This window comes from Trachurus japonicus, chromosome 1 (assembly GCF_045865225.1).
Source record: "Trachurus japonicus isolate A0001 chromosome 1, Traja_1.0".
Classification (NCBI taxonomy): domain Eukaryota; kingdom Metazoa; phylum Chordata; class Actinopteri; order Carangiformes; family Carangidae; genus Trachurus; species Trachurus japonicus.
In genome coordinates, this window is record NC_140907.1 from 35,632,485 (window position 1) to 35,657,653 (window position 25,169).

Sequence of the window (25,169 nt, forward strand, 5' to 3'; positions counted from 1 at the left end):
ATTTTACAGCCTGAACCATGAGCTTCAACATCAAACACATGACCTGTGTGTGCATGTGTGTGTAATGCACAGTTTTTTCCAGTAGTAGACACTCTTGTATTGTGTCAAGGGAAATGTAGGTAGGAACCAAGGAGCTCATACAGTTTTTGACTGAAGCCACACCGGGACTGGGCCGACTGGTATTTGTACTGGTGACATGTGTTGGTGGAGATCTATGGACACTGAGAGAGTCTAATGAAGAAGTTGGACATCACTAGACACTACAGTCAACTATTAGCTCCTCTGGCAGCCCCTCAGTGGCTTGAAGCTCAGCCTCAGCTGCCACAGTCAAAATTTAAGGTCAACTAATAAACAGAGACAGAAACCAGACCAGTTCAGGACCAGGTCTTCATTCAGCTCACCTCTCTACACTTCTTGTTGTAGACAACCAATCAGGCACAGATGTGGAGCTGTGACTGTGACATGTTGTTGATCCAGAAATGTCTTGACAGGAGGAAGAGGAGTGGTGTCTCTGTGGACGAGCAGCTGTCCTGCTGTGGTCTCTGTCAGGACGTCCTGAAGGATCCAGTCTCCACCAGCTGTGGACACTGGTTCTGCAGACAGTGCTTTACCTCAGACTGGGACCAGTCTGGTTCTTCAGGACCCCCCTCCTGTCCCCAGTGTGGACAAAGACAGACAGCCAATCAGAGCAGCTGTGTACAAAGTGAGACTGAACATCTGTCTGTTGATGTGGTCATTTGTTGTTTTCTCCAGAGTCATTGTTCCATCACACAGCACTGACATTTACTGTAAGATGATGATTCAAACGTTCTCTTTGTTGTCTGTAGTTTTTCTATAGCTGATGAAAATAATCTGATCAGATTGTCAGACTCTCTGTCTTCAGTCTGACTCTGTCCTCTTCTTCTCTCATCCAGGCAGATCGTGGGTCTGCAGGAGGTTATTAGATCAACATACATAATCAGATCTGAGGGAGTAGATGTGAACGAGTGAACTGAAGGAGCTGAGATAAACAGGAAGTTGGAACAGGAAGTGGAACCCTCCTCAACAGGATCTACACTGAGCTCTAACATCACAGATGGACAGAGTGAAGAGGTTAATACCCAACATGAAAGTGAGACAGCTGGAAGACAACGTCCCAAGAAGAAGACCCTCCATGACACTCCAATCAAGTGCAACGACATCTTTAAAGACTTACCTGTCCAACAGAGAGAGGACATCTGTACAGTCTCACCTGTCCAACAGAGAGACGACGTCTCTACAGTCTCACCTGTCCAACAGAGATACAACGTCTCTACAAGCTCACCTGTCCAACAGAGAGACGACGTCTCTACAGTCTCACCTGTCCAACGGAGAGAGGACGTCTCTACGGTCTCACCTGTCCAACAGAGAGAGGACGTCTCTATGGTCTCACCTGTCCAACAGAGAGAGGACGTCTCTATGGTCTCACCTGTCCAACAGAGAGAGGACCTCTCTAACGGTCCCCACCCATCCAACAAGAGAGAGGAAAACTGTCTCTACGGTCATCACCTGTCCCACAGAGACCCATCAGAGTGGTTCTGACACAACGGCGTCCGCTGGCGTGGGAAAAACCATTCTCGGATGCAGAAGTTCACTCATGGACTGGGCCGAGGGCTTGGAGAACCAAGATGTCAGTCTGCTGGTTCTGTTTTTCGTTCATGGAGCTGAAACCTGATCAGAGATCAGCGGATTGAGTCTTTCTCCAAGAGCTGCTTCCATGTTTTCCCATCCAACATTTAGAGAAGGTGACAGCAGAGCAGCTGGCTGTCCCTGTAAACTTCTCTTCATCTTTTGACCGGCCTGGATGAAAGCCGACTGTCACTGGACTTCACAACAGGGAGGTTGTGTCCTGAGGTCACACAGACATCATCAGTCCCAACGGTGCTTGCCCTGACAAACCTCATCCAGGGGAATCTGCTTCCCTCGGCTCCTGGTCTGGATCAACCTCCCGACCAGCCGCAGCCAATCAGATCCCTCCTACATTTGTTGACAGGGGTAAACAGAGGTCCGAGGCTTCCACTGACCTTCCCAGGATGGAGGAGTACTTCAGGAGGAGGTCCAGTGATGAAGATCTGGTCCAGAAGAATCATTCTCACAACATCAAGACGTCCAGGGACCCTCCACATCATGTTGTCAAGTCCCAGTCTTCTGCTGGATCAGTGCTACAGTTCTGGAGCACATGTTGACCACAGACCAGAGAGGAGAGCTGCCCAAGACCATGACTGACCTGTTCTCACACTTCCTGCTGGTCCAGACAAAGAGGAAGAACAATAAGTACGGTGAGTGATAGAGGTGGATGGGACATATTATAATCTGCTGAAATACAGCTCTGATCCTGGCCAATGGCTGTGCAGCCTCCTCCAGTCACAGTCATCTGCATCATGTTGTTGGATCAGATATGTGCACAGAGGTGAGGCAGGGTAACACCTCTGTTACTGAGACCACTTTATTCAGGAATTATCAGCATGATGAGGTTGTTGCTTGTGTTAAAGCATGACTTCAACTCAGTATCCTGGGTCTCCCTCAGCGCCCACAGAGGGCTGCTGTTTCATCCCTCTCACTGCAGGTATTAAAGGAGAGTTCCTGTCATTTTCTAAGAAAAGCTCGGTTGGGACCAGGCTATGAGTTAAGCATACGTTACCACGGTGATCTAGACGGGTTAAAAAAGCCACCTTTGTGATACAGGGAAGCCTGGCTTTAGACTCAACATAGCTCCATAACACACGAAAATCGCTTCTTGATACAGCTCTCTGAGCCACCATCCGATCTTCCCTCACTCAGAGGGGAGGAGAGTCGACCCCTAAATAATAATATCAAAATAACTACAAAGATAAAAAGATATATTTATTGAAAATGGACACATAAACAAGTGTGGGTAATATAGATTCATCCACATTAATATGAGACTCTTTGATAACCAAAAGCAACCTTCACGGGGTATCTTAAAAAAAAAATATTTTGAAAATTTAAAAAGCCTTTATTCAGGACTCAAAAGTGGTCCATATTAAAAAAAAGTAAAATCATCATGGATGGATTTTATAGAATCACATCACTCTTCATGGTATTGTGTCATACTATTCTAGGTGTAGTGCATATAATAAATGTTTCCCAATGTTTAGTACATTCCTCCAGTTCTGGTCTTGTGAGTCCTCCATACAACATTTACAACAATCTCAATTTTTCTTTGTAGGTGATCGGCCATCAGCCTCTGTCCTCTCCAGACTATCATCACTCTTTCAGTCATTATACAGGAGTCCACAGGAGCTGACAGAGGCCGACAGGGAAGTTCTTCTGAAGCTGGGGAGGCTGGCGTTTGACCAGCTGGAGGAAGGAAACATCATGTTCTACCAAGAAGACCTGGAGCAGTGTGGTCTGGATGTCACAGAGGCCTCGGTGAACTCAGGACTCTGTACTCAGATCTTCAAAAGAGAGAGTGTGATCTTCCAGAAAACAGTCTACTGCTTTGTTCATCTGAGTGTTCAGGAGTTTCTGGCTGCAGTCTACATGTTCCACTGTTTCACCAACAGGAACACACAGGTCCTGGAGAACTTCCTGGGAGAACAAGATGTTGATTTAACCCTGGATGACTTCTTAAGGAGAGCCACAGACAAATCCCTCAGCAGTAAAAATGGTCACCTGGACCTGTTTGTTCGCTTCCTTCATGGCCTCTCTCTGGAGTCCAACCACAAGCTGTTAGGAGGTCTGCTGGGTCAGAGAAAGAACAGTCCAGGAACCATCCAGAGAGCCATCAACAACCTGAAGGAGATGAACAGTGATAAAATCTCTCCTGACAGAAGCATCAACATCTTCCACTGTCTGACAGAGATGAAGGACCAGTCAGTTCACCAGGAGATCCAACAGTTCCTCAAGTCAGAGAACAGATCAGAGAAACTCTCTGAGATCCTGTGTTCAGCTCTGGCCTACATGCTGCAGATGTCAGAGCAGGTTCTGGATGAGTTGAACCTGGAGAAGTACAAGACATCAGATCAGGGACGATGGAGACTGATCCCAGCTGTGAGGAACTGCAGGAAGGCTGGGTGAGTCCAGACATGATCTTTATAATTGTTTTATATTATATTGTATAATTGGGGGGCTGCTCCTGCACCTGTTGGGAGGGGTATCACCTGACAGACTGAGCCCCTCCCTCTTGTGTTCAGGAGAGAGAAACGGTCAAATTCAACTCTGCCTATAACAGCTGATGGAGCTGATTCACCATCATATCACACTGTTGTTTTTGATCTCCCAGTAAATCCAGCAGCATACAGTATGAGCAGCAAACAGGCAAAGTGAGAAATATACATAAAAATGTTGTCATTTATTCCATTCTGCTGCTCCTCTCACACCGTGCACACACAGGTGTGTGACTGACTTACTATGGTTTTTACTGATTTAATTTTTCTATTTTATTTCTAATGGGCCCATGTACAATATTACACACAGGCTAAATGTTGCCATGTGATGTGTTGTAGCAGAGTTAGCTTCAAGTTTATTTCCATCTGCAGTTACGATGACGCTCTGTGTCTCTGTATCTTCCTCCTGACTGTAAAAGCAACAACCTAAACACCTATTACAAAGATCATGAATGTTATTGTAGCCCATGACTGAAATCTAGTGATGTCATTGGATGTTGATGTTCAATAGAATTAAACAAGAGGAAGTCTCAGAGCTCCTTCATGAGGAAATAGACTCTATTTAAAAAGGGCCAACCAAGTGATGAGGATCACCCCAGGCAGAGAAGATGAGCTGAACCATCACATCATATGCACCACCTGGATTGTCACCACTATTTACATCAGATTGTTTTACAACAGATCTTATGTTTTCTCTAATCACAGACTACGTCACTGTTATCTCTCAGAGACTCACTGTGAAATTGTGGCCTCAGCTTTGAGGTCCAACCCCTCCCACCTGACAGAACTGGACCTGAGCTCCAATGACCTCAGGGATTCAGCAGTGAAGGTTCTGTGTGCTGGACTGGAGAGTCCAAACTGTCGACTGGAGACTCTGAGGTCAGTTTGTCTGTTGTAGATTTTGTCTGTATTCAGGCCAAATGTGTAAAGTTTCACTTGTTCATTGGTTGAGGATTTAAACAAAGAGCTGGAGAAGAGAAAGGACTGGGTGTTATTATTACTACAAGAAGCTGAGACCAGTCATAGTGTTTGTGGTGGATAGAAGTTTTATTGTTTTAAAAACTTTTGTGCTGCTGATTTGAACATGAGAGAAACTTCAACAAATACTTCACCAAGTTGAAGTCACATCAGTGATGATGATGATGATGATGAACGACAGCAGATTGGAGATTTCTGGAAAAATCAAAGGTTTAGGGTTCCAGTTTATTTCCAGCTGAGTCTTGAAAACAGAACCTGTCGTGTCCATTTTCACTGTTGATCATTTTATTCTTGGTGTCTGTTCAAACAGATTTACAGGCTTCAATGTTCAAAAAGAGGTGATTTTCCTTCCACTGTAGATCTGACATGTGTCTGAAACGCTTGGATAGAGCTCAGGCTCATTGAGGCCCAAAAACAGAAGGACACAACAACAGAAGGACGAAGTCCCTCTACTTATTAAGCCCCGATCATTGATCGGGACACATCTGATTGATTATTGGTGATTTGAGCTACATCTGTTATTATTTATTCAGATTGGAGTGGTGCAGGTTGTCAGAGATCAGCTGTTCTTCACTGGTCTCAGCTCTGAAGTCCAACCCCTCCCACCTGAGACACCTGGACCTGAGCTACAACGACCTGCAGGATTCAGGAGTGAAGGATCTGAGTGGTTTTCTGGAGAGTCCAGACTGTAGATTGGACACTCTGAGGTCAGACTCTGTTTAATTTCTGTGCTCAGATGAATGTGATGTGAGGCTCTGTGATGTTTGTAGCGAAATATTCAAAGCCAACATGTCATTAGTGCTGGTGTTGAACAAAGAAAAAAGCTGATGCGCATCCAAAGTGTAGCCAGGTGCTGAGTCCAGGGAGGCAAATTCGACAAAAAGGAGGGGACTCTCCACACTGTTTGCTCCCAAAATGTTCAATAATTTATTAGAGGACTACATAATAAATGAGAGACAATGACAACGTTTCGAGCGTGTGGCTCTTAGTCAGTCAATATTGACTGACCTGACCTGTTTTTTCCTGAACGCTGTCAACAAGGAGCTTTGCCCTCATCTCACTGCTTTTATTCTTTTTTTTTTTTTTTTTTTTTGTTAACAATTTTTTTAATTCATTTTTCATATCAACATATAGCAAATATAATGGCAATCAGTATAATAAAATAAAATAAGAACATACAGACAATTCAAGTATATTTCCTGTTGGCAAACAAAATAGCCCTACTATTGATTGTATGTTCCAAACAAGCAAAACAACAGCAACAACAAAAAAAAGAAAGCACACACACACACACACACACAAAAAGAAGAAGCAATATATAAATGCACATATATACTGTCACACATATACACACAAACACACACACGTCATATAAAAAAAAAAAAAGAAAGAAAGGAAAAAAAAAAAAAAAGGAATTACAACAACAACAAAACGAAATACAAAGGTGCCATACACATTCTAATTTCTCAGAGGCCACCCCCCCACCCCCCTCCCCAAATCAGACACATTCACACACTCCTGCACTCTCACACTGCTCACTGCTTTTATTCTTTATTCAGATTGGAGCACTGCAGGTTGTCAGAGATCAGCTGTTCTTCTCTGGTCTCAGCTCTGAAGTCCAACCCCTCCCACCTGAGAGAACTGGATCTGCGCAACAACAACCTGAAGGATTCAGACCTGAAAGATCTGAGTGGTTTTTTGGAGAGTCCAGACTGTAGACTGGAGACTCTGAGGTCAGTTCACTAACTATAATTCTTTTATATATATATATATATATATTTTATTACCACAAAACCTGGTAGGAGCAATAAAATGCAATGTTTCATTCATCCACCAGATGTGGCAGGTGAGCTCAGGGACGGACCCTCATTACACATATGAAGTTTTGAGGAAATCAGATAATGTTGATGTAAAATACAGCACTTCCTGTTTCCAAAAGGGGGCAGCATGTTCAAGATTGCCCTTGAACATATGGAGGCGTTGCAGGCGGGACTGTTATCATGTGCATAAAATTTGAAGCAGTTTGAAATCCATTTTCCAAAACAGGGCAACTTCCTAGCAGATTTTAAAAAATGGCGCCGTGTTTGGTTTCTGCTGGCAGGCTTGTTGCTCTGCTCTGCTGAAGGGGGTGGGAGGAAAGGCAGGGAGGGCAGGCCAGCTTAATGGGAGTACTGGATGGCAGACTGGTTCATAGGAAGGGTCTAAGTCTATAGCAGCATAGCTGTAAAATGGTTCAGAGCTACCTGAACCAGCCCGAACTAAAAGCCCTGTCATAAAGGAAGGTCTTAAACCTAGACTTAGAGTGTCTGCCTCTCTGACATGGAGAGAGCTGGTTCCACAGTAAAGGAGGTAACTGAAGGCTCAGGAGGTCTTCATCAGGGCAAAAGATCAAAGCCAAGTGACAGAGTTTAAATAGATGCGGGTGGGGAGTTGATACAGTGGTTGTGTCCACTGCCGGGTTGGTTTATGTAACTGGAAGGGACCTTTCGGCGCAGGAGGGGAGTGGAGCGTAGATGCAATCCAATCTCCTTCAACCATGCACAGAAAAGGGGAATGATAGGAGAGGTTTTTTTATTTAGAAACAATGCCCAGGTCAGCAATACAATGCCAAAAAACATGTTGTTCATTTGTCCCCGCCAGTCACATGAATGATGGAGCCACAAGTGGAGCTGACAGGTGAAGAGGTGGAGTCACTACATCTGTGTTGAAGCAGCAACAGCTTCTCATGAATATTAATGAGCTGTTTTCTCTCTCTGTGACTGTTTAACCTGCTTCCTGTTGCTTCAGCAACTAAACTTGTTCTTTCTGAAGCTTCTTCAGCTCTGAACAGATGATGAGACACTGAACGCTGTCAACAAGGAGCTTTGTCCTCAACTCACTGCATTTATTCTTTATTCAGATTAAGGGGCTGCAGTTTGTCAGAGATCAGCTGTTCTTCTCTGGGCTCAGCTCTGAAGTCCAACCCCTCCCACCTGAGAGAACTGGACCTGAGCTCCAACAACCTGCAGGATTCAGACCTGAAGGATCTGGGTGGTTTTCTGGAGAGTCCAGACTGTAGACTGGAGACTCTGAGGTCAGTTCACTGACTGTTACTGTTGTAGATCTTAGATCTTTGATCCACAACTGAACCCGATTGATCTTCACTCAGAACCTGAATCATTGACTTTGATGTCATGAATGAAAGACGTTTGAAATAGTTGTTGTCTCATGTTTCCACTTGTTCTTCTCACACTGACAATGATTCTTCACTTTCAGCTCATTTCACTCAGTCCTCATCAATAATGTATGTTCCCTCCAACCTTCAGGGGGCGCTGTCACAAACACATGTTAGACTGCTCCGTAGTGTTAGGCCAGTCTTCATTTTGTTCACAGAGATGATTTGAATCTGATCTTAAAGTCAGAGCATTTGACTCAGATAAAGACTGACTGGTCTGAAGCCATCACATAAGATGTGGGGGGGTGGGGTTTGTCAACAGGTTTGTGTTCAGTTGAATGTGTGTAGTTTGAGTTTCCTGAGACCAGGACCAAGAAAGACCTTAGTTCTGGATCAGGACTGGACCTTTAGAGTCAGTGTTTAGTCCATTGTGTCTGATCAGATATTGATTTGACTGTCCTGAGGTCAGTAGCAATGATCAGTTTTGACATGAAGAGGTGAATGAATGTTGTTCTTCTTTTATTCCTTATTCAGATTGCAGGGCTGCAGTTTGTCAGAGATCAGCTGTTCTTCTCTGGTCTCAGCTCTGAAGTCCAACTCCTCCCACCTGAGAGAACTGGACCTGAACTTCAACAAACTGAAGGATTCAGACCTGAAGGATCTGAGTGATCTCCATAAGAGACCAGACTGTAGACTGGAGACTGAGGTCTGAGGTCAGTCACATCAGTAGCTGTTTCCCTCCAGATCAATTAAGTCAAAAGTGTTTCAGGGCAGCTTCACTGTTTGTTTGTGTTTTCATCATGTAACTTAGATCCACAACAAGATATTTAGACATACAGACAAGTCATGTAGATGTTCAATTAAGTTCAATTAAACAACTTATATAATAAAGAAACAACAAGACAAGAACCAAAACCAGTGTGTGGAGGTCAAAGTCCTAACTGATCCAGTATCAGGGAAAGGTGTTGTGGTGTTAGGACAAAACCAAGAAGTATGAGCCAGACGTCCTGTTGCATCTATCACATGTTGTTGATCTTTGCTTTAGAATAATGATAGTCTACAATAAATGTGGAGAAGAATGTATTTTTTTTCTGGTCGAACTACGTTTCAACAGATGGAATGGAGAAACTTTAGTGAAAATGATCAATAGAACAGTTTCTCTGTGAAATTTCAACAGCCAATCAGATGCTGTGATCCCACAGATACTTAATAACTTGTATCTGTAACATGAGCTGACAGGTAACAGGAGGAAATCCCTCAGTGAAGTGTTGGAGCAGTGATGCTGCAGTAAATGCTGCACGTTTCACTTCAGTTCAATGTTGTTTCAGTCTTTGTTCATATTTCTACACAGTTGCTGCACATTGAAATCAAACACAGCAACATAGTGTAAAAAGGTGTGAAGGTGAAGCTCCAGCTGATTCCACCTCCTCTCTCTACACAGTGTTACAGGAAACAGCAGCACTCTCTCTACAGGCCAATGTCCAGTCACTGGACTACTGACTACCGACACATCTCTGGTCTGTGTGCGTAGATGTTGGCGTTAAAACCAGATCTTCTTCACCACTGACTGCCAGAGGAACCAGAGGAAGTGGAGGTGACTCCCAGCACTGCAGACTGAACTGATCTGAGAACAGCTCCACTGTCACACACAGAGTCCAGTGCACCATTGTCCCCGTGTCCTCTGGACCTAACAAAGCATCATCAGTGTCTCTGGATTTTAAGCTCATCAAGGCTCTGAGGTTCACCTGTGAATCTTCTGTTGCTGTGTCAAGAACAATGGACAACAGATAAACACTATGAATTTCCACCTTTTTACAACTCTTTGCAATGAGTTACAACATTTAAATATTTGTTTTTTTCATTCACATTATTCAGTATCATTACTATTATAGCCATTACATGTGTCAGTCATGATAAAGACGGGACTCCATCATTTTCAATATAAGCAAGTGACAACAATTTGTTTCACATTCATAAATAACTTTGCATTTCGTGAATTAGTTCTGTATATTTACAGTGGTAAAATGTGTTTAAATGGTTTAACATGAGCTGAAAGTGAAGATGTGCTACAGGCGGCACCTCTCTGTGTCATGTTTACTTCAGCAGTTCTTCTCTCATACCTACTGAGCTCCTCAGTGTCCACATCTGGATCCAGTACAACTCTGTGATTTGCTGCAACATCCAACTGACAAACCTGCAGGATTCAATTCACTGACACTTTAGTTTTTGTACATAAAGAACAAACCAGGTAACATTTGCATTAATGTGCATTTACATGTTTTTTGTTTGTTTGTTTGTTTGTTTTAGATCATAACACAAAGTGCTCATATACTAGACACTGTTGTTACTCTCTAATGCAACCACATTCCTAAATACTATAGAATACATTAAAACGTGAATCTTACACAGTATAAATTCACTATAACTTGAGTTATAGCTTACTTCCTCAATGAAAGCAGATTTATATTTCTCTGTGAGACACAGTGCTTCTATCACCAATCAAATCAATACAATAACTTTGATTTAAAAAAAAAAAAAAAACTCTTTGCAGCAACAGTAAAGTTAAATTCTGTAGCTTACTATCCTTAAATCTAAATCTGTAAAAACATTTCATTACCTCTGACAACATGAGGGTCAATATGACAAAATTCTGAAAACCACAGTAAAATATGTGGTGAGCTTCATATTAATAATTAATCCCTCTGTGCTTTTAAACAGGAAATATCTCAGCAGCTCTTCTACCACTGCTGTATCCTAGCTCACTATTTATTCATGGACTCACATTGAATTAATCCATACAGGTGTAATACCAAGAGTTGACCAGCAGGTGGCATCATTCTATCTGTATCAAGTCACTTCCCTTCTCTCTGTCATCAATGGTTACAGTTACAGACAGGAAGTCACATGAGTGTGTTCATGTTGTTCACTTACAAGTTTCAACTATATTTTATTTCCTTGTCTGTTATTTAAAATGACAACAAATGTGCTTTTAATTAAATCAACTTTTTTCCCAGTTTCATGTAAATAATGTTGTTGTTCACTGTGACAGAGAGAAGGGAATGTAACCAATAAGCAGAATTGATTCAGTGTCATGAATAACAACTCACTACCAATCCACATTTATTGATAGATTGTTGGACTTAAGTTCATCTCACCTCATCACTGTTTCTTGCTCTTCACTCTCAGCAGAGATTTGTAGAAATCGAGAGGACTCACTTTGTACAAAACATCCAGATATTGTTGAACTCCGCAACGTGAAAAAGACACGTAATGACGTAACCAACAATTATCGACAGTTGAACTTGTCAGCGATTGAATGACGGACCGCTACAATCCAGATTTATTTATAAACTGATGGACTGACATTAATCTCACTTCATCAGTGTCCAAACACACATTTCTATCAAATAGTAACCCAGCTACTCAGTAACATGTTCTCTGTACAAATACAAGTGCAAATATTTTTAACCCTTGGTCTTCAGATATTTATCTTATATGAACATAAATTAACTTTAAATTCTCACTTTTGACACAAAACATATTGTTCTACTTCAGTCCATCCATGAATTATACCTGATAAGATATTATTTACCTTTTTAATTTTTAATCCAAAAATAGAAGAGGGAAAAAATCCTAAATATGTATACGTATATCTGTATAGAGTTCTTTATATCTTTATTTCTATAGTGCGTGCGTGTGTGTGTTGGCAGGGAAACATCACGTTATCAGGAGAAATGAGGCCAGTGAGGAGCAGAGCACAGACGACCAACTTTCTCGCATGAAAAAATATTAAAACTTAAAGGTAAAGGTACTTTATTTGTCACATATACAGCTAGTACAGTGAAATTCTTTCTCTGCATTTAACCCATCCCTGAGGAGCAGTGGGCAGCCGCGGTGCAGCGCCCGGGGACCAACTCCCGATTATGAGCCAGTGCCTTTGGTCAGGGGTACTGACTGGAGGATTAACCTAGCCGACATGTTTTTAGTGGTGGGGGAAACCGGAGCACCCGGAGGAAACCCACGCAGACACGGGGAGAACATGCAAACTCCACACAGAAAGGACCTGGGCGGGCGGGGATTCGAACCCAGGACCTTCTTGCTGTGAGGCAACAGTGCTAACCACTGTGCCACCTTAAATATCCTAAAAAACGGTTGATTATTGCATTAGGGCATATATTATCATCATTCACCTTGGATTATTTTATATTTTTCAATAGTTTTGAAAGGTTGACATCAAAGTTTGACTCGCATTCATTGCATTTATTGAAAACGGTCAACAAGTCATGGGGGAAATTTCTCATTAAATAGATTACACTATATGAAAATAAGTGTCTCACAATTAAGATGAATCTGTCTCATGCTATTTGTGTAGTATTTAAGTTTTTTTTCTTAGTTTTTTTTTACGTCACACCATAGGACACATTTATGGTGCAGGATATTCAAAAAAACAGTGGAAAAATTAAAAAAGTTAGTGATCACTTCTATATTCTCAAATATCAGATTTCAAACTACATGAATATATATATATACAGTATATATATATATATATTTTTTTTTTCTTCAAAAAATGATTTTTTACTTCTTATTTGTCAACAACCCAGATATGGCACAGAGAAGAATTATTCAGGATATTTACCTTATGTTTAATTTTTACCGTAATTAAACGGCTTAGGACTAATTGTGATGTTAGATAAATTACTTGTAGCTTGTTACAGGGAGGGTGGAGGCTCCTTCCACACTGTGGCTGAAAACCAAACCTGCGATTTGTTTATTTTTATTATTTAAAAAATCAGGGGACAGTACATATTAATAGACACTTTCATGTAAATATGCAGGATTATAGCAATCAGCTAATTTCAACCTGCGATCAGAGCCTCTGACCCAGTGTCACAGACAAGACAGAGCTCCCAAAAAGCTCTCGACTCGGAGGCACTGTGAGTCTGTGACACAAACGCATGCCGTAAACCATAATCTCACGGTTTATGACAGATGAGACTACAGAAATACAGGCATCGTAACATTCTCATGATAATCCATCGATCCACTGATTTATTATAAAAAGGCTTTGTTGAAAACAAATGCACATGGACCGGGAGTACTTATCCTCTCCTCTTGTTTCAGGTGTCTTGACTTCCTGCCCTCGTGTTCTCCCATGTGCTGATTGCAGCAGACCTGCCCTGACTGTTTGCACCTGTGTCATTGTCTCTCCCTCCCTTTGTGTATTTAAAGGGGACCTATTATGCTTTTCCAGCTTTTCAGACTTTTATATATGTTTAAAATGTTGGATAATGGGTCTAGAGGCCGTGAAAGTGTCATATCATGAGGTTAATGCATTTGGAGGTAAACCCTGCTAGATTATTGGGATTTCTCTGCACACCGTGTTACACTCAGTTATTATTTTTGAAAAAGATTATCCATATTCAACCTTTAAATCATTTTGATAATCAACATTATTTACATGAAGCTGGAGCAAAAGTCAAAGTTTATCTCATTTAAAAACACATTAGTTGTTAAACAATGGGCAATGAAATAACAACTAGTTTAAACAACTTGTCAGTGAACAACACACACTCACAGAGTCTGTGACGTCTTGTAAATGTAGAGAAAAGGAATGAGGAGGAGCCATTATACCTGTTCCAACAGGTGCAGCCACTTAAATGTGAAACCATTCAGTGAGATCAAACTCCATTTTACAGACGACGCAGCAGAAGGAGAGAAACTGAAGTCTGAGGCAGGTGAGTGTTAAAACAACTTTATTATTATTAGGGACCCAGATTCACTCAATTCCAAGGACATGCCCCCCCCCCCCCCCCCTCTAAAAACTTTAAAAATTCCTACCAAACCAACGGTACATGCTACAGTTTTGAAACTTCACCACAATGTAGCCCAGATACTGCTGAAACTTTTGTTGACTTAGACTCATTACAAATTATTAAGTCCATCACTCTGTTTTTTTCAATAACTTTAAAACTTTTATCTCCTCCCACAATTTTTGCTCAACTGTCACCAAACTTGCTACAGAGCATCTCCAGACTGTACTCAACAAAACTTGTTTCTCAGATTTTTGATTAATCAATAATTGAGCCTACAGTGCAGGAAAACGTTTGACTGTAAACAGTACTGTAAATATATACCATCCAATTCCTGCTAAATACATTTTCAATCTTCCTGAAAAAAAATGACAATATTTTGAAGTTGTGGTTGATGAAGTTTGGCAAATATCAAAATTTTATCTCCAAAACTGAATTTTCTAGAACATTTTGAATTCTGCTCTCATGGGAACAACTGCAGTCAATGTAAGAGTGACATTTTTAAACATCACATTTTCTCTTGTGAAGCAAAACAAACAAAAACAAATCACCAACATTCCCATGCTGTCTAGATGCAATTCATGTATTATCAGATTTTTGTTTAGAAACACAATTTGTGACATTTTGACACATTTTTGAAATCTGCCTTGACACCTTCTGCCTGGCTTGTGACTCCCTGAGTCTATTTGAGAAGTCACACACCAAGGGCCTCATTTATCAAAAAGGGTGTAAAACTGCTACTAAATTTTTGCGTATGGCGAAAAGATGAAAATGGCGTACATTCAAAATATTTACACAATTTTCAGATCTATCAAACTGTGCGTACACACAACTCTCCGCAATTTCTCTTTGATAAATCACACCGGACCCAAGAATGGTGCACACATGAACACACCTCATACTCCGCACCTGGAACGCCTAGACACAACCATATATGGTCAGCACGTGCATATTAAGTAGCCATGTGCGCTCTGTGGAGCGGCAACAAAGTGACAACGAAGACAACGAGCGGCGGGCGGGGGAAAGAAGCGGAACTTCCCCGAAAGCGAGATACACGGCGACATCGGGCAATAAATCAGTCAGAAAAATGATCTTGCATTTTAATAAGCTACAATAAAAACAAAAACCTCCCAAATCTCAACAAAGGGGAGCAGAAAGAAGAATAATCTTATGTCATCTGCCCCTTTATCCCAGAAAATCTTTTTTTTTTTTTTTACCTAGATGTTAAAACAATGTAAAGCAGGATTTCCACGATAGTTACCATTACTTTGCATGGCTTTCCACTACACAGTTACAGCTTTACTGGACTCGGTTTAGGTCATTTTCCATTACATTACAGAGTCCTTCATAGCTCCATTGTCTCGCTCTTTATTCTCTCGTCAGCTCCAAACACATGTGCACCTCGTTAACTCAGGTGACAGAATAATAACAGTCTCAGTAGCTGCAGATCAGTGGGCGTTGCTGCCGGTGTGTTTTTAAACTTGGTGGGTTTGATCCTTGTCGGACGCCACACTAGAGTGTGTATAAGCAAAAAAGCAAAATCCTCAATCCGCTCTGTTTATCAATTAACATACAGCCTAGTGTTTTTACAGAGCGGGTTGGATTGCCAGCATCAACGGTCCACCACTACCACTAGCCTACTTACTTCAAAAAATCCTATAGGGGAAACATTGTGCTCTTCTAAATGTACTCCGCTCCTCTCTCCCTCTCACACTGCAGTTCTCTGACTCAGCAATGGTGTCGCCAATTCCTCCTGTTCCTCAAAACAGGTGTAAATGCCGGTACTCCAGGGTCAAAATGGGTGTAAATGTCCGCACTTTTTCCCGTCAGGTTTTGGCTTGATAGATCCCAAATTTGGCGGAGAAAAGTGCGTACGCACAAAACGGGGGGAAAGGGGTGTAAAAAAAAAAAAGGTGTATCCACAATGATAAATGAGGCCCCAGGTCTCACTCACAGACAATTAGCTCAGTCAGTTAGGAGCTGGTTCTTGGTGTTGGAGGATGTGGGTTCAAAACCCAATAAGGGAGTTGATGATAACACATCAAAATACTAAATGGTCTTTGAGAAACAAATGTAAATAATCTTAGAGTCTTAAGTAGATGATGTCTGACAAATACATATCAGAATTTTACCTCAAAAACGGATTTTTATTTTTACTGTGGTTTCAAATCTGCCTGCGTGACAGTAAATGGTTTACTCATTTTGTGAAGCCACTGTTGAACTGCCACTTGCCAGTTAGCTCAGTGAGATAGACAATGCTCTTCGGTTCCAGAAGTTGCAGTTTCGACCCTCAACTGCTGCAAAATGAACATCATAAGGTCAACTGTCCTGTCTTCCTATTCTCCTGTTTGAGTTTCAGAATCTTTTAACACGTCCATCTTCACAAGTGTTAATCTGATCGACTGTCCAGGACCATTAGTCTGTTACACAGGAAATATTTATTTAGGAAAAAGCGGAGGAGCAACAGGAGTTTGATTACAATCAGTGCAGGGGTAGAGATCTTAAGCAGGAGCAAAATACATTAGTTAGGATGTCGAGAGGCAATGCAATAACAACTTGTCAGTGAACAACAGACACTCACAGAGTCATGTGACTTCTTGTAAATGTAGAGAAGAGGAAGAAGGAGAGGCCATTAAACCTGTTCCAACAGGTGCAGCCGCTATAAAGTGAAAGCATTCAGTGAGATCAGACTCTAATTTACAGATGACGCAGAAGGAGAGAAACTGAAGTCAGAGACGAGTGAGTGTAAAACAACTTTATTATTATTTTTAATATTATTATTATTATTATTATTATTGCAGTGTGAGTGTGTGAGTGAGTTAGTCCCTGTGGACTCTGGAGAGAAGAAGAGTCACAGTAAACTTCAGTCCACACAGAACCTCCCTCTCTCTCTGTTGAGCTCAGATCAAAGTTGGTCTGAGGAATGAGGAGTGAGCTGTTGTGATTAACACAAATGTTGTTTATTAACAACGTGACCTTAACCCACAGAAGCTAATGTGGTTCAACAGCTACAACAGGTATGAGGTCACAACAAAGTCACACTGTTATAAATGACAGTATTGCTCATTAGATTAGATTAGATTAAGTTTATTTGTCCCCCATGGGGAAATTTGTCTTCACAGACTGCACAATCATTAAGATTCATCTGAACAGATTTCTGTCACAGTTGTAGTTAAAAACTTTAGTTATTTCAGACAGCTTATTAAAAATATCATGTTTAAATCAGTAAATATAGTTAATTGAATGGACCGGGCTCAGAGACAATGGTCAGGTGTTCAGCTGGGGTCAGGTCGGGCCTGATATAAACTAGTTCAGTAGTTGTGTTCTGTGTTTCTACATTGTGACACTATACAGTCTGTTCAATCACCAGGAGACAGAGAAATGTGGGGAATTACATTTTATAAATCAACATGACACAAATACAAATACAATTTTTGACACAAATTTACTACTAACCATAATCTTGACTCAGTGATGAGCTGAATATTACACAATAAAACTGACCAGGTGGCGCTTAGTACACTATAGTGTGTTGTAAACCTTGATGAATTTGGATCTAACAGAGTTCAGACACTTTACAACATCATTTTACAGCCTGAACCATGAGCTTCAGTGTGTTTGGCAGAAACTCATGGTGACCTGTTCCTGTTTTAACTGAAGATACATTTCTGATTTATTGAATTGATACTCATAATCATTATATACTGCCTTATTATTACGGTTGTTTTGTTCCAATGTAGTTACATTAACTGTGGTTTGTCCTTCGTTTGTTTTATTGTTGTTGTCTTTTTTTGTTTGTTTATTTCTCTGTTTTTCTATATTGTCAATAACATGTTTGTCTGATGAATTTATGTTTGTCTATATGTTTGGACCCCCTCGAAAACATTTCAATCAACTACAGTGAACAGCAGTTTGTTTCCATCCTCATGTTGTTATGTCTCCATGTCTCTTTTCCCTGGGCTGCAGAGGGACAACTGGAGACCTTGTCGGTCCAGATATTGACCCAGTGGATCCAGATGCTGAGCAGTGTGTCAATGATGCTGCTGTGTTGCTTCCAGCCTTCACTACAGGGTGTGGTGCTGGACGCTGATGTCACTGTAGACTTCCCACAATGCAGTGATCGGTGTGATGTGAATAAAACCATATTTGTGATTGCAGAGGTCAGAACCACAGACTGAGGGCAGAGTCTCCAGGATCCATCTGCCTGTCCATCAAGAGTGACAGGTCCAACGATCAACCTCTTTACGACCCTCAGAGACAGAGTAAGAGACCTGCTACAAAATGTGAACCTCCAAACTGTCTCTGTAGCAGAGTTTAGTTTAGTGTGTTGAGCTGCTGCAGTCGACGTCACTAGAAAAGGAAATAACTTCTTGGAGGCTTCGCACATGATCAGAAAGTCTCTAAACATTAATTTTTAACGATCTTAATTCCTGTTGTTTTTGTCCGTGTAGATGGGCTCCTATTTTTAAACCTACATGCTGATACTACTATACTTCATGTAGTGTGTAGGATCAGTGTCATAACTTGACAATGAAATCAAAAAGGAAGAAACTGTAAAAACAGATAATGAAGAGCAAGACAGTTGAATAAACAAAAACACAGTAAAATCCTGATAATTAGCACCCTGAAGAGGCATACAGGGAGTTTGTTTTACAGTTTTATTTGTGATTTAATGTAGTTTCAAATAAATCTCATATCTAGATATTTGTGTAAAAGTACATCATGTAATTTATTTTCCTGGTGTGTGATTTATTCAGTTCTTATGTTGATATTTGACTGATTTTAATAAATCCAAAGTCATCAGTAAAGTGTAACAGCAACTTGAAGAGGGATCACTACAAAGTCATGTCAACGTCGAGTAAAGATGTGAAGGACAATTTTGTGTTTGTCTGTGCAGTGTCACATTTGTATTAAGTGCAACACACACCAGTGCCATTGCCCAAATTAACCAAGGAAGTGTGAGTGACAGCAAAATATTGCTGAAGGAGCTGCTGTGGGAACTGAGTAGAGGACGAAAAGGACAGAACGTAGGAGAGTAGGGACAATGTGTTATGGTCTGTGTGGAACTCTACAAAGAAAATAATGGAAGTGGCTGATTTGATGTGCACTGTTCACTGATGATGTGTGTTACACTTCACACACTTACAGCTGATGTGAGACAGGTGGTCAACAGCTGGAGACTGGACACAGAATAAAAACATGTTTGTGTTTGCAGAGGTCAGAAGCACAGACTAAGAACAAAGTCTCCAGGATCCATCTGTCCGTCTTTGAAGAGTGACATGTCCAACGATCAACCTCTAAACTTCAGTCCTGGACCTGGATCTGGACCTGAACCTGGACCTGGATCTGGACCTGGACCTGGATCTGGACCTGGACCTGGATCTGGATCTGGATCTGGATCTGGACCTGGATCTGGACCTGGACCTTCAGAGTCACAGTAAGAGATGGTTTCTACTGTAAACTGACCTGAAGATGATTCAGTCATTAGACTCATGTGAAGCAACTAATAATGTAATAACGGCTCATAATGTAATAATTTAAATGTAATAAAAGTTCACAATGTGATAATCGGCTAATATTGTAATATAATCATGAGCGCTTAACGTAATAATGTCTTTGCTCACGATGTAATAATGTAATAACTTATTACATTATTAGCCTTACTGACACTGCTCATAATGTAATAATAGCTCATATTGTGAAAAAAAATGTTGTATTATCATCATTTACCTTTTGGCATTGAAAATAAAATTGTAACAATTTATTACATTATCAGCCCTATTGATGCCACACATAATGTAATACAGCTCATAATGTAACAATAGCTTACATTTGCTATTCCTGCAGGGTGAAAGGACATACTTTCATCTCTGTTATTGTCTGTTTGTATGTAAGCAGAATCACACAATTTCTGCAAAACGTGATGGAGCATTAAATCCATGGTATAACGGCCACACCTGCCCATTCACTACAAGAATTCACTTATGGGTGGAGGTCTGTGTTTGACTTTGATTTGTACATACAGTAGGTGGCACTACAGTAATAGGGAGGATTAGGGGTGGGCGACATGGCAAAAATATCATATCACGATTTTTTAAAAATAAAATAATGATCTCGATTTTATCACTATCTTAAATCGAAAATTGAAAAACAGACAATTTAGGTCAAAGAGCCTTTCTGAACAGATTTTAATGGGCTCTATGCACACTACTTCCTGAACTTAAGGCAGCTCCTTTATTTCCTGTCTTACATTATTGGACCAACTGATTAATCCAGGTGTGTCTGAGTAGTCACCATGATCAGACACACCTGGATTAATCAGTTTGTCCAATAAAACATTTAGCTGTTTCCACAGATTGGTGCAAAACTGACTCATTGTTTCATTTTCAGCTCAGTTTTGTGTTTACACGTTGTTGTTATGGTCTAAACGTCACGTGCACCACCGCTGTTGCGCACACCGAACAGCTGGCACCCCAGCGCGAGCTCTGGCTCGTGTGTAATGTTCGCGTCGGTCCCGACAGGACTCGACCCGACGCGCTGAGGAGGAGGGAAGTTTCATGGTTAAGAAAAAGGTTTTTATCGGTTCTTGTGACGACCTTCTATCAGCAGCAGTGAGCGAGCGGCACGCGTTCCGCGGGAGTGAGTGAGCTGCAGCTGCTTGCAGGTGGTGCTGACGTGCCAGGGCATAGCACTGGCTGCGCACAGAAAGTAGATGTCTCTGTCGTTGATAGGGTCAGGATCTCTTAGCACTAATTACCAAGACGATTTGACAGTTATCATTTCAAACCACAGGGATTTAATGTGAAATTAGATTTATTTATTTTCAAGGCATTATTTTCACTGGCCCAACTTGGAGCGTTCTGGTGGCCCTGACGGTTTGGAAAGTATGTCCGGGCCACCGGGCCATTTATATTATCGACCCCTGTTCTCACTATCTGGGCTCCGGGTTACCGGTGAAAGGACATGTGTCATTATTCCCGTACAGGTGATTGGCCGGTGGGTGGAGCATTTTACTGGACGGTTTGCCGCTCAGAGTAAGTTACCATGGTAACTCACCTCGGTAAGAATGAATCCAGCTTCGTGGTACCGGAAAGCCAGGGTTAACCCTGAGTTACCTCGCCAAGACAGTGATCCTGCTTCGTGGTACAGGCCTCAGGTTTGTCGGTGTGTGTGTGTGTGTGTGTGTAATGCACAGTTTTTCCCAGTGGGAGGCACTCTTGTACTGTGTCAAGGGAAATGCAGGTAGGAACCTTCAGTCAGGACAGGTGTTTCTTCAGGGAGGAGCTCATAGAGAAAAAGCCACACCAGGGCTGGGCCGACTAGTATTTGTACTGGAGACACGTAGGCCTATTGGTGGAGATTTATAGACATGGAGAGTCCGTTGAACTCTTGCATGCAGCTCATTAACTGTGAGCATTAAAATATTCCAGTAAAAGGACAAACAAAGAAGTTGGACTTCACTAGACACTACAGTCAGCTATTAGCTCCTCTAGCAGCCCCTTGGTGGACTTAAACTCAGGACCAGGTTTTCATTCAGCTCGTCTCTCTACACTCACTTTCCTCTACTTTGCCTCTCTCTGCTCCTCTGATTACTGAAGCCCTGCCCTCTTGAGGTGGACAACCAATAAGAGCACAGATGTGGAGCGGTGACTGTGACATGTTGTTGATACAGAAATTTCTTGACAGGAGGGAGATGAGTGGTGTCTCTTTGGACGAGCAGCTGTCCAGCTGTAGTCTCTGTCAGGACGTCCTGAAGGATCCAGTATCCACCAGCTGTGGACACTGGTTCTGCAGACAGTGCTTCACCTCATACTGGGACCAGTCTGGTTCTTCAGGACCCCCCTCCTGTCCCCAGTGTGGAAAAAGACCCAGAACCAGAGGTGAGCTGCAGACAGCCAATCAGAGCAGCTGTGTACAACGTGAGACTGAACATCTGTCTGCTGATGTGGTCATTTGTGAAACCAGGATCTGTTGTTTTCTCCAGAGTCATTGTTCCATCACACAGCACTGTCATTTTAAGGGACAACAAGGAGTTTTTGAAAGCAAGGTGTTTTCACACTACATCTCCCATGAGCCTCCATGCATACAGTGAAATTCTTGGACCGGCGCAAGACGGCCGTCTTGCCAAGAATGTTTTTATTCATCAAGAATGAAAGTCAGAGGTTCGAAGACGATCAGATACAGTTGTAGTTATGACCATGAACGGCGATTCGGCGGCATTATTCCCATGACCCGCCGGGCAGAGTCTGCGAAACCAAAAGCAAGAAATGCTGGTTGGCTCGCCCAACATTTCCATCACTAATAATAATAACAAAATAATGATAAAGACAAAACGATATATATTTATCGAAAATTGACCCATTAACAAGTGTGGTTAACGTAGATTCATCCACATCAATATGAGACTTTTTTTTTATAACCAAATGCAAAATCCTCGTTGTCCCTTTAAGATGATGATTCTTCTCTTTGTTGTCTGGAGTTTTTCTGTAGCTGATGAAAATAATCTGATCAGATTGTCAGACTCTGTCTTCAGTCTGACTCTGTCTCTTCTCTCCCAGCAGATCGTGGTCTGCAGGAGGTTTTAGATCAATATAAGATTAGTCTGAGGAGTAGATGTGAACGAGTGACTGAAGGAACTGAGTCAACAGGAAGTGTAACCCTCCTCAACAGGATCTACACTGAGCTCTACATCACAGAGGGACAGAGTGAAGAGGTTAATACCCAACATGAGGTGAGACAGCTGGAGACAACGTCCAAGAAGAAGACCCTCCATGACACTCCAATCAAGTGTAACGACATCTTTAAAGACTTACCTGTCCAGCAGAGAGAGAACGTCTCTACGGTCTCACCTGTCCAACAGACAGAGGACGTCTCTATAGTCTCACCTGTCCAACGGAGAGAGGACGTCTCTATGGTCTCACCTGTCCAACAGAGAGACAACGTCTGTACAGTCTCACCTGTCCAACAGAGAGAGGACGTCTCTACGGTCTCACCCATCCAACAGAGAGAGGATGTCTCTACGGTCTCACCTGTCCAACAGGGACCCATCAGAGTGGTTCTGACCAACGGTGTCGCTGGCGTTGGAAAAACCTTCTCGGTGCAGAAGTTCACTCTGGACTGGGCCGAGGGCTTGGAGAACCAAGATGTCAGTCTGCTGGTTCCTCTTTCGTTCAGGGAGCTGAACCTGATCAGAGATCAGCAGTACAGTCTTCTCAGGTTGCTCCATGTTTTCCATCCAACATTACAGAAGGTCACAGCAGAGCAGCTGGCTGTCTGTAAACTTCTCTTCATCTTTGACGGCCTGGATGAAAGCCGACTGTCACTGAACTTCAAGAAGAGAAAGATTGTGTCTGATGTCACACAGACATCATCAGTCAACGTGCTGCTGACAAACCTCATCCAGGGGAATCTGCTTCCCTCGGCTCTGGTCTGGATCACCACCAGACCTGCAGCAGCCAATCAGATCCCTCCTACATGTGTTGACAGGGTAACAGAGGTCCGAGGCTTCACTGACGCCCAGATGGAGGAGTACTTCAGGAGGAGGTCCAGTGATGAAGATCTGTCCAGAAGAATCATCTCACACATCAAGATGTCCAGGACCCTCCACATCATGTGTCAAGTCCCAGGCTTCTGCTGGATCAGTGCTACAGTTCTGGAGCACATGTTGACCACAGACCAGAGAGGAGAGCTGCCCACGACCACGACTGACCTGTTCTCACACTTCCTGCTGGTCCAGACAAAGAGGAAGAAGAACAAGTATGGTGAAGGACATGAGACGAGTCCACAGGAGCTGATGGAGGCCGACAGGGAAGTTCTTCTGAAGCTGGGGAGGCTGGCGTTTGAACAGCTGGAGGAAGGAAACATCATGTTCTACCAAGAAGAACTGGAGCAGTGTGGTTTGGATGTCACAGAGGCCTTGGTGAAGTCAGGACTCTGTACTGAGATCTTCAAAAGAGATAGTGTGATCTTCCAGAAAACAGTCTACTGCTTTGTTCATCTGAGTGTTCAGGAGTTTCTGGCTGCAGTCTACATGTTCCACTGTTTCACCAACAGGAACACAAAGGTCCTCAAGAACTTCCTGGGAAAACAAGGTGTTTATTTAACCCTGGATGTCTTCCTGGAGAGAGCCATGGAGAAATCCCTCACAAATAAAAATGGTCACCTGGACCTGTTTGTTCGCTTCCTTCATGGCCTCTCTCTGGAGTCCAACCAGAGGCTGTTAGGAGGTCTGCTGGGTCAGAGAAAGAACAGTCCAGGAACCATCCAGAGAGCCATCAACAACCTGAAGGAGATGAACAGTGATAAAATCTCTCCTGACAGAAGCATCAACATCTTCCACTGTCTGACGGAGATGAAGGACCAGTCAGTTCATCAGGAGATCCAACAGTTCCTCAAGTCAGAGAACAGATCAGAGAAGAACCTCACTGGGATCCAGTGTTCAGCTCTGGCCTACATGCTGCAGATGTCAGAGCAGGTTCTGGATGAGTTGGACCTGAAGAAGTACAAGACATCAGATCAGGGACGACGGAGACTGATCCCAGCTGTAAGGAACTGCAGGAAGGCTCGGTGAGTCCAGACATTCTTCTTAGTTTGACAACTGAAAAATTACAGGTTATTTATGTTTTCTCTTGTTTTGTTTTTTGTTGTTTTGTTTTTTTTTTGGGGGGGGCTTAGCAGCTCATCTGTTGGAACGGGCATCACCTGACAGACTGAGCCCCTCCCTCTTGTGTTCAGGAGAGTGAAACTGTCAGATTCAACTCTGCCTACAACAGAGGTTAAGCTGGCCTGGAGCCAGTGGTGTAACATCATGGTGATAGGCCCCAGTGCAAATGTTTTTTTTGTGCCCCCACCCCTGCCCTAAACACGCACACACACGCACACACACGCACACACACACACACACACACACACACACACACACACACACACACACACACACACACACACACACACACACACACACAAACAAACTTGGACACGCACACAGCCACTTGAGAGAACTGCTATTGTCACCATGTAGGCTAACATTACAGGTACGGCTGTCACAATACCAGAATTTCAGTAGTCGATACCAATACC

The 25,169-nt window shown here is 42.4% G+C and overlaps 2 protein-coding genes across 2 annotated transcripts in view; both read left to right on the plus strand.

The window, feature by feature from the left end:
• The window catches only part of LOC146992419 (uncharacterized), a 44,770-nt gene that overhangs the window by 2,173 nt on the left and 17,428 nt on the right, over nt 1–25,169 (plus strand). The window contains exons 3-7 of the mRNA XM_085790549.1: nt 3,209–4,055; nt 4,854–5,027; nt 5,660–5,833; nt 6,686–6,859; nt 8,026–8,199. Coding sequence (XP_085646675.1) covers nt 3,209–4,055; nt 4,854–5,027; nt 5,660–5,833; nt 6,686–6,859; nt 8,026–8,199 — 1,543 coding nt within the window. The remainder of the gene's footprint in view (nt 1–3,208; nt 4,056–4,853; nt 5,028–5,659; nt 5,834–6,685; nt 6,860–8,025; nt 8,200–25,169) is intronic.
• On the plus strand, nt 21,727–24,660 carry LOC146992420 (NLR family CARD domain-containing protein 3-like). Its single transcript, XM_085787016.1, has 3 exons — nt 21,727–22,009; nt 22,649–22,923; nt 23,131–24,660. Exons 1-3 carry the CDS (start codon nt 21,727–21,729, stop codon nt 24,658–24,660), a joined length of 2,088 nt encoding a protein of 695 aa, XP_085643142.1.